Genomic DNA, 10,667 nt, shown 5'->3' with positions numbered 1-10,667 from the left:
CCATAGTTGCCCTGACGCTAGGCAATGCGAACGCGTGCTCCACGCGGACGCGTCGCAGTGACGAAAAATCAGCATGCTTGAATTCGCAACCAGCGAATTCTGGGCTGTTTCTGACCCAGTTCTCGGCCCAGAAAACACATATTAGAGGCTATAAAGTGGGGGAATGCATCCATTCATGATCATAAGTTTTCATATTCACAATTTTAGGATTTAGATGTAGTTTTTAGAGAGAGAGGTTCTCTCCTCTCTCTTAGGATTAGGATTAGGATTTCAACTTTATTATTTCAACTTACAACTTCAATCACAGGTTCAATGTTCCTTTTATTTATTTTCCCAATTAATTTATGAATATTCATGTTAGATTTGATTTCTTTTATTAATGCAATTTGAGGTATTTTCAGATTTAATTTTGCTTTGCTTTATTTACACAAATGCTTTTAATTTAATTTAGATATTTTCCCTTTTGGCTTTGGTTAAATAATTGGTGACTCTTGAGTTATCAAACTCTGTTGATTGAAAATTGGAATTCTTCAAGAATTAATTTGAGTTCTAATAACTCTAACTTTTCCCAAGGAAAGACTAGGACTTGAGGAATAAAAATTAATTCATCCACTTAACTTACCTTTATAGTTAGAGGTTAACAAAGTGGGAGAAAAATCCAATTCTCATTACAATTGATAATGATAACCAGGATAGGACTTCCAGTTTTCATACCTTACCAAAAGTCTATTCTATAGTTATTTATTTATTTTATTCTTCTTATCGTTCAACATACTGCTTCCTTACTTTCAAAACCCCCAATTTACAAGACTCATAACCAATAATAAGAACATACTTCCCTGCAATTCCTTGAGAAGACGACCCGAGGTTTAAATACTTCGGTTATCAATTTTAAAAGGGGTTTGTTACTTGTGACAACCAAAACGTTTGTAAGAAAGGTTGATTGTTTGGTTTAGTAACTATACTTGCAACGAGAGTTTACTATAACCTCTAAACCATCAATCTTCAGTTCTTTCAATACACCCTCAAACCCTTGATTTGGCCAATGCTCCCAATACTTACTCCGGCTCATCAGGCATTTTGTTGATCATTCCGAGGCCGATTCTTTGACCCTTCGTTGTGGCGGCTACTCCTTCACCATCGACAGCTTACTCCCTTTTTTAATATGTGTTCAGTTCACTACAAAAAAAAGGCCTATGGTCACGGTACATAGCTAGTGAAAAGGGTGACCATAGATCTATGGTCACGGTTTTGGACCTATGGTCACGGTTTTTTACCGTGGCCTATTCCCTCGTGGCCATAGGTCTATGGTCACGGTTTTTTTACCTATGGTCACGGTTTCTATGGTCACGATTACAATTTTCAAATTCTGACACTTTAGGCCACGGTTTTTAACCGTGACCATAGGGCAATCTATGGTCACCCTTCCTTAAAACCGTGACCATAGCCTTATCTATGGTCACGGTTTTGGCCGTGACCATAGCTTCTATGGTTACCCCTCCTCAAAACCGTGACCATAGCCTTATCTGTGGTCACGGTTTTGGCCGTGACCATAGAGCCTATGGTCACCCCTCCTCAAAACCATGACTATAGCCATATCTATGGTCACGATTTTGGCCGTGACCATAGCATCTATGGTCACCCCTCCTTAAAACCGTGACCATAGCCTTATCTATAGTCACGGTTTTGGCCGTGACCATAGCCTCTATGGTCACCCCTCCTCAAAACTGTGACCATAGCCATATCTATGGTCACGGTTTTTTACCGTGACCATAGCCTATTTTGTTTTATGAGATTTAATTTTATTTTTTAAAGCATAATCACATCCCAAAATGATGATAATCACAAAATAAATCTAAAAATAAAAAATGACAATCAACAATTAAGATAAGTTGTGATTAAAGTAACCAACTAACATATCAATAAAATCAATAAAATTATACATAAATTAAGTTATAAGTAATAACATTTTTAGATCTATACTACTATATAGTATAAGTAATTCAGCTCCATGTGCATTGGGCTGGTCTTAGTCTAATATTATACAATGGGTGCGTGAGTGTGTTGATTGATGGTGTTAAGGTTGTCTACACATGCCAGCCTCTTCTTGTTAATTAGGCCTCAAAGTGGGAGCATGATCGCCACCATAGTAGCTTCTGAATCCAGACACCATTGCTGAGAGTTGGTACTAGAATCTGTCATGGAAAATACATCAGCAGTTGCACATGCAATAAAGTCCAAAGCAGCAAGCTGCATTAACATCAAACCTTCATTGTTAAGTATTAGTAATCATGCTTCAACTAAAATTGAAAATTATTAACATGAATATTTATTACCTGAGAAGAAAAATTCTTAAAAGGTTCAAGTTCATTGGGAGCAACCGAGCAAGGAAATCTTCCTTTGTAATAGCATTGACATGAATTATTTATTGCAGAAGTATTTAACTCACTTGGGGTACATCTCCATTCTTCCTTTCAAAACTAAAGCTCAGTGATATGTTCAGCAACAATTCAACATACGACAACAAATTCATCTCAAATCATAATTTGCAACAACAAATTCAACTATGATAGTTTTCAAATCTCTAGTTTTATCAAATTCAACTATATTTTTATCAAATTTTTTGAAAATGCTCTTGGTCTTACTTTAAATAATTACCTCTTTTAAAATCTCTAAACTCAAAACAGATTCTAAATATAAAACTAGTCACATTAACCATCTCTTAGCCACATAATTAATTCTTAATCAAAACAGCAACTCGTAATCACTTTAATACATTCATAAACTAATAGTACAAGTAAAAGATTCAATTCAACATACAAGCAAGTCACAATAAGACAAACAGCACAATCACAAGAAAATAAAATAAGCAAACTTTTCAGAGTAATTCAGAACCACATCCAGCTTCAATCATAATTCAGAGTAATCACAACAACTAACTTTTCTCAAATATATTTCATTCAATAATTAACTAATCATATTTCAATTTAATGACAATTAAGCAACCTTACACTCCCACTTTTGTATCTAAGCCTAGAACTCTTCCAATATCGCAATTCCAACTTCCATTTCATTAAACATAGTTATTAGAATTAGTAGTATAGTTCCAAGAATTCGGAATCAATAATTCACAAAATTACACATACATATTCATAATAGTTCATCAACTTCCAACAGCATTTCAAGCATACCCTCATCATCATCAAATCACACAACCAACAGAAATTATCATCCTCAAACACAGCTATAAATCAATCTCATCACAATTTCATTACATTCAACCATATTCATAATCACCAACAATCTCAATTTCATCAATTTTCATCAATTAACCAAACAAGACATTTATAAATTATTTGCAGTTACTCACTAAACTTCATTGGTATTCATAAATTAAAACAGTTAATTTTAAAATAAATCCCCTACCTCAGATAACCGGAACTCGAAGAATTCCTTAACCGCGACAAATTCCTTTTTCCTTTCTCACAACAGCAGTAGCTTCGAACAAAACCAGCAGCAGCCACAACAGTCCCAAAACCAATACGAGTTACAACAGCAATTTTGAAGCAAAGTGGCAGAACTAAAATAAGAATATGTGACTAGGATTAGAACAAGAACATGGCAAAGGAACAAGTTTGAAGCAGAACAAGAATGAGTGTTACAGTTTTAGAAATGGAGGAATCGAAACCAGAACAAGAAGGCTGATGTTGTCTTCTGATGACTCTGATGGCGGTGCACGACTCACCAGCGACCGTGGCAGCAACAACGAGGACAGTGCCTCCTCTGGCTCGCACGGCTCTGTCTCCCTCTCTCCCTCGTGTCATTCTCTTCTCCACGGTGGAATCCAACAGAGACGGCAGCGACACCAACTGCGACGGGTTGGCTGCGATGGAACCCTTGGCGTGCACGAATCGACGATGATGGAAGCTCCTCTCCCTCTCGGCGCTGCTCTGTCTCAACGTCTCTCTCTCTCTCCTCTTTGCGAACAATGGCGGCAATGACGTGGAGGATGGCGGCGAGCTGGGAGCGACGATGGCGCGGTGGCGGCGCGACGGTGGTGGCGAGGCGGCTGGACAGCGGCGACAGCGTGGCTCTTCCTCTTTTTCGATCACAGCTCTCCTTCTCTGCTGCTGTGTTACGTTTGAAAGGGATTAAAGGGAAAGGGGATGCGTATAAAATTTGAATTAGTTTTCAATTATTAAAATTTTAAATTTTAATTAATTTAAATTCAAATTATCAAAACTCAATTTAGCTACAAAAATATTCTTGAATAGTAATTAGGCTTAAGGTTAGGGTTAGAACTAAGGTCATCCTTTCGTAAAACTGTGACCATAGACCCTTTTAGGTCACCCTTCAAAACCGTGACCATAAACCCCTTTAGGTCACCCCCCAAAAATGTGACCACAGACCATTTTAGGTCACCCTTTTTTGAAAAACCGTGACTATAGCCCCTTTTTGGTCACTGTAAAAAACCGTGACCATAGACCCCTTTAGGACACCCCTAAAACCGTGACCATAGACCCTTTTAGGCCACCCCCAAAAACCTTGACCATAGACCCTTTTAGGTCACCCTTTTTTGAAAAACCGTGACCATAGCCCCTTTTTAGTCACTGTAAAAAACCGTGACCATAGACCCCTTTAGGACACCCCTAAAACCGTGACCATAAATTCTTTTAGGCCACCCCCAAAAACCGTGACCATAGACTCCTTTAGGCCACCCCCCAAAACCGTGACCATAGACCCTTTTAGGCCACCCCTAAAACCGTGACCATAGACCCCTTTAGGTCACCCCCCAAAACCGTGACCATAGACCCTTTTAGGTCACCCTTTTTTGAAAAACCGTGACCATAGCCCCTTTTTGGTCACTGTAAAAAATCGTGACCATAGACCCCTTTAGGTCACCCCCAAAACCGTGACCATAGACCCTTTTAGACCACCCCCAAAACCGTGACCATAGACCCCTTTAGGCCACCCCCAAAACCATGACCATAGACCCTTTTAGGTCACTCTTTTTTAAAAAACCGTGACCATAGACTCTTTTTGGTCACTGTAAAAAACTGTGACCATAGACCCCTTTAGGTCACCCCTCAAAACCGTGACCATAGACCCTTTTAGGCCACCCTTTTTTAAAAAACCGTGACCATAGCTTTTTTTTTGTCACCCTAAAAAACCGTGACCATAGAGGGTCTATGGACACAGTTTTTTACCGTGGCCAAAAAAACCGTGGCCATAGACCCAAAATGTTGTAGTGGTTATGTGTTATCTATGTCTTCTCTGGTTATATAATTCTTGGCTATTCTATTAAAATGGTTTCATAAAAAATAATGGTCCCACAAGGTTATCATGCTATGCTCACTTCGCATTCTTCCATAAAGTGCGTGGTTTGAGTTCATGCATGTCAAATTTTTTTAAATCTTCTTGCCAAGGCGATCCCATCTTTTGTTTGTGCACACTTTCTTTAACCTGGATGAGTTCAGATCCATGACTTTTGAGTTCCCTCTCTTCATTTCCAGCTCCAGCGTATACGGGCAAGGCTACATTTCGGGCTTCATGTGGATGTACGGGGTGTTAACAGGTTTTGGAGCGAATTTGGAATCGTCTCTGCGCATGTACTTGGTTAGCTGTTTTTTAGTTTTCACACCTCCAAAGAATAGTCATCGTTAGAGTTGCCTTCTACTTCATTGTTAATGTTATTCAAAATACTTTTTGATATGCTAATATGCACCACTAACAAAAGTTTAGCTATTAAAGTTTAATGGATCTTAAACTGTTAAACAAGCAACCATATGTTATCAAGCTATGCCTTTAATCGTGTGCCATTAATATTTGGCCTCATAATTGACTCTTCTATTATATTCTGCCATAGGTATCTTATAAACTTGAATTTATCTTGCCCATACTCTTTATATTTTATGCCGTGTTTTTCTTTAACTCTAATGTGTCAGTTTCTTTTTTGATTGATTCCCATTTATCCCTCGGTGTACCGTGTTTCCCCCGGACCTACCCATTCAACTCTGTTTTCCCCCATCCCAACCATGTTGATGATTCAATGCAATTAATTTTCTTTACCTGTATCCCTTACTTTCTCATTCAACGTGTTCAACCCATTGGAGGAACTAGTGACAAGACGTTTTCCTACCGGGAGTAATTGAAGTTAAACTTCTTTCCCCACTTGAACATTTACTTTCATTATAATTTAATGGTATTCTTTCTTCCTTCAGTGCAACTTATCTCTGGAGTAATGCAGCTGGGTAATTTTCACTGCTATTATCCTACTTCACCCCCTTGGTTTGCTTACTGATGACAATGAATAACTTGCATTTAATGACGACCTGTCCATTATTAATTTTTCTCGGTCTTTTTATAAAAGGCGGGAACATCTTCCCATTCAATTTTTCACTTGGAGTCATGAATTACTATAAAGTGATTCGTCAATGGTGCACAAATTGTGAATCACACTTTTCACAACTAGTACCATTAACCAGCAAGTGCACTGGGTCGTCCAAGTAATACCTTACGTGAGTAAGGGTCGAATCCCACGGAGATTGTTGGTTTGAAGTAAGCTATGGTTATCTTATTATTCTTAGTCAGGATGCCAACAACAGTGTTTTTCAACTTCAATTGTAAAGAGTCAAAGGGCATAAATATAAATACTTATTGTGCAATGATGGAGAATATGTTGGGGTTTTGGAGATGCTTTGTCTTCTTTATTTCAGTTTTTCTCTTGTCCTCCTCTTCACACACGCAAGGCTCCTTCCATGGCAAGCTGTATGTAAGGTGTCACCGTTGTCAATGGCTACTTCCCGTCCTCTCAGTGAAAATGGTCCAAATACTCTGTCACAGCACGACTAATCATCAGTTGGTTCTCGATCATGTCGGAATAGAATCCCTTGATTCTTTTGCGTCTGTCACTACGCCCAACAATCGTGAGTTTGAAGCTCATCACAGCCGTTCAATCCTTGAATCCTACTCGGAATACCACAGACAAGGTTTAGACTTTCCAGATTCTCATGAATGCCGCCATCAATTCTAGCTTATACCACGAAGATTCTGATTAAGAAATCTACTATCCTTGAGCAAAGTATAGACTATTATATAATGCTGGAAAGCCCTGGATGTCTACTTTCCAACGCAATTAAGAGCGCGCCATTTGGAGTTCTGTAGCTCCAGAAAATCCACTTTGAGTGCAAGAAGGTCAGAATCCAACAACATCAGCAGTCCTTTTTAAGCCTGAATCAGATTTTTGCTCAGCTCTCTCAATTTCAGCCAGAAAATACCTGAAATCACAGAAAAACACACAAACTCGTAGTAAAGTCCAGAAATGTGATTTTTAATTAAAAACTAATAAAAATATACTAAAAACCAACTAAATCATACTAAAAACTAAGTAAAAACAATGCCAAAAAGCGTATAAATTATCTGCTCATCACAACACCAAACTTAAATTGTTGCTTGTCCCCAAGCAACTAAAAACAAAATAGGATAAAAAGAGAATATACAATGAATTCCAAAAACATCTATGAAGATCAGTGTTAATTAGATGAGCGGGGCTATTAGCTTTTTGCTTCTGAACAGTTTTGGCATCTCACTTTATCCTTTGAAGTTCAGAATGATTGGCATCTATAGGAACTCAGAGTTTAGATAGTGTTATTGATTCTCTTAGTTCAGTATGTTGATTCTTGAACACAGCTACTTTATGAGTCTTGGCCGTGGCCCTAAGTACTCTGTTTTCCAGTATTACCACCGGATACATACATGCCACAGACACATAACTGGGTGAACCTTTTCAGATTGTGACTCAGCTTTGCTAAAGTCCCCAATTAGAGGTTTCCAGGGTTCTTAAGCACACTCTATTTTTTGCTTTGGACCTCGACTTTAACCGCTCAGTCTCAAGTTTTCACTTGACACCTTCACGCCACAAGCACATGGTTAGGGACAGCTTGGTTTAGCCGCTAAGGCTAGGATTTTATTCCTTTAGGCCCTCCTATCCACTGATGCTCAAAGCCTTGGATCCTTTTTATTACCCTTGCCTTTTGGTTTTAAGGGATATTGGCTTTTTGCTCTTGCCTTTTGGTTTAAAGAGCTTTTGGGTTTTTCTGCTTGCTTTTTCCTTTTTCTTGCTCTCTTTTTTTTTCGTATTGTTTTTTTCTCTACAAGCTTTGTTCTTCACTGCTTTTTCTTGCTTCAAGAATCTTTTTTATGCTTTTTCAGATTATCAAATAACATTTCTCCTTTTTCATCATTCTTTCAAGAGCCAACAATTTTAACATTCATAAACAACAAATTCAAAAGACATATGCACTGTTCAAGCATTCATTCAGAAAATAAAAAGTATTGCCACCACATCTAAATAATTAAATTATTTTAAAATTCGAAATTCATGTACTTCTTTTTCTTTTTCAGAAAACAATTTTCATTTAAGAAAGGTGATGGATTCATAGGACATTCATATCTTTAAGACATAGACACTTAGGTACTAGTGATCATATAGTAAAGACACAAACATAATTAAACATGAAGCATGGTAAACGAAAAACAGGAAACTAAGAACAAGGAGATTAAGGAATGGGTCCACCTTAATGAGGGTGGCGTCTTCCTCTTCTTGAAGAACCAATGGTGCTCTTGAGCTCCTCTATGTCTCTTCCTTATCTTTGTTGCTCTTTCCTCATAGCTCTTTGATCTGCAGTCAATTGCTCTACCACTGAATTATGGAAAAACAAAAGCAATGCTCCATGGTTTGAATTTGAATGGTGAGGTAGGTGGGGATCCTGTGGGGTCTACAGATCCAGTGGGGTCAAGGATTTAGCATCCCTGCTCCAATCAGGCGTACAAAATGCCCTTACTGTGCAATCCTGGCGTTTAACGCCAGACTGCTACCTGTTTTTGGCGTTAAACGCCCAAATATAGCATGTTTCTGGCGTTTAATGCCAGACTGATGCTTGTTTCTGGCGTTAAACGCCAGCTTGGTGCTTGTTTCTAGCGTTAAACGCCAGACAGATGCTTGTTTCTGGCGTTAAACGCCAGCTTGGTGCTTGTTTCTAGCGTTAAACGCCAGACAGATGCTTGTTTCTGGCGTTTAAACGCCAGAATGATCTTCCGCCAGAGTGTGCTGTTTTTCATGCTGTTTTTCATTCTGTTTTTGAATTTCCATTTGTTTTTGTGACTTCACATGATCATCAACCTAAAGAAAAGATAAAATAGCCATGGAAAATAAATAGACATAATTAAATAACATTGGGTTACCTCCCAACAAGCGCTTCTTTAATGTCAATAGCTTGACAGTGAGCTCTCATGGAGCCTCACAGATAATCAGAGCAAGGTTGGGACCTCCCAACACCAAACTTAGAGTTTGAATGTGGGGGTTCAACACCAAACTTAGAGTTTAGTTGTGGCCTTCCAACACCAAACTTAGGGTTTGACTGTGGGGGCTTTGGTTGACTCTGCAGTGAGAGAAGCTTTTCATGCTTCCTCTCCATGGTTACAGAAGGAGAACCTTGTGTCTTATAGTTTGCAATGTCTGCAAATCACAGAGCTTCCTGAATAGCAAACAATTGCTCATCCGAAAAGGTTTCAGAGATCTCAGTAGGAGGGAGGGATGCTCCTGCTACTGGTTCTATCCGGGACAGGTGATCAGCTACTTGATTCTCTGTCCCTTTTCTGTCTCTTATTTCTATATCAAACTCTTGCAGAAGCAACACCCATCTTATGAGCCTGGGCTTTGAATCCTGCTTTGTGAGTAGATATTTAAGAGCAGCATGGTCAGTGTACAAAATCACTTTTGATCCTACTAAGTAGGATCTAAACTTGTCAATGGCATAAACCACTGCAAGTAATTCTTTTTCTGTGGTTGTGTAATTTTTCTGGGCATCATTTAAAACACTGCTAGCATAATAAATGACATGCAGAAGCTTGTTATGCCTCTGTCCCAATACTGCACCAATGGTATGGTCACTGGCATCACACATTAGTTCGAATGGTAATGTCCAGTCTGGTGCAGAAATAACTGGTGCTGTGACCAGCTTAGCTTTCAGGATCTCAAACGCCTGCAGACACTTTGTGTCAAACACAAATGGCATGTCAGCAGCTAGCAGATTGCTCAGAGGTTTTGCAATTTTTGAAAAATCTTTTATAAACCTCCTATAGAATCCTACATGCCCCAGAAAGGTTCTGATTGCCTTAACATTGGCAGGTGGTGGTAATTTTTCAATTACTTCAACTTTAGCTTGATCTACCTCTATTCCCTTGTTTGAAATTTTATGCCTAAGGACAATCCCTTCAGTCACCATAAAGTGACATTTTTCCCAGTTTAAAACTAGGTTGGTCTCTTGGCATCTTTTCAGAACAAGTGGGCTTCTCCTCTTCCTGATGAGTTTTTAGAGGTTTTTCTGTTTTCTCTGGTTCCTCCAGATCAGGCTGAACATCTTTAAAAATGTCCTCTAGCTCTGATTCGAGACTCTCAGTCATATGGACCTCTTCCACCAGGGAGTTAATAATATCAACGCCCAGGCAGTCGTCTGAAGTGTCTGGATGTTGCATAGCTTTGACAACATTCAACTTAAACTCATCCTCATTGACTCTCAGGGTTATCTCCCCTTTTTGGACGTCAATGAGGGTTCGTCCAGTTGCTAGGAATGGTCTTCCTAGAATGAGAGTTGCACTCTTGTGCT

At 38.9% G+C, this 10,667-nt stretch overlaps 1 protein-coding gene across 12 annotated transcripts; it reads right to left on the bottom strand.

The window, feature by feature from the left end:
• LOC107624355 lies at positions 1,891-4,165 on the bottom strand. Of its 12 annotated transcripts, none has more exons than XR_001616854.2 (4): positions 3,663-4,165; positions 3,427-3,580; positions 2,337-2,480; positions 1,891-2,250 (listed from the first exon to the last, which is right to left on the bottom strand). XR_001616854.2 is itself a non-coding variant. In XM_021113370.1 (3 exons), exons 1-3 carry the CDS (start codon positions 3,822-3,824, stop codon positions 2,213-2,215), a joined length of 345 nt encoding a protein of 114 aa, XP_020969029.1. In that variant the 5' UTR covers positions 3,825-4,165; the 3' UTR covers positions 1,891-2,212. The 12 variants fall into 12 exon arrangements, 4 of the variants coding, with proteins under 4 accessions (XP_020969029.1, XP_020969030.1, XP_020969031.1 ...); XR_002355409.1 differs by having other exon boundaries at positions 1,891-2,195; XR_002355406.1 differs by having other exon boundaries at positions 2,337-2,471.

Source organism: Arachis ipaensis, chromosome B10, assembly GCF_000816755.2.
Source record: "Arachis ipaensis cultivar K30076 chromosome B10, Araip1.1, whole genome shotgun sequence".
NCBI classification, from domain to species: domain Eukaryota; kingdom Viridiplantae; phylum Streptophyta; class Magnoliopsida; order Fabales; family Fabaceae; genus Arachis; species Arachis ipaensis.
Note: the sequence above shows the minus strand (reverse complement) of the source record. Positions and strands in the feature narration are given on the sequence as shown.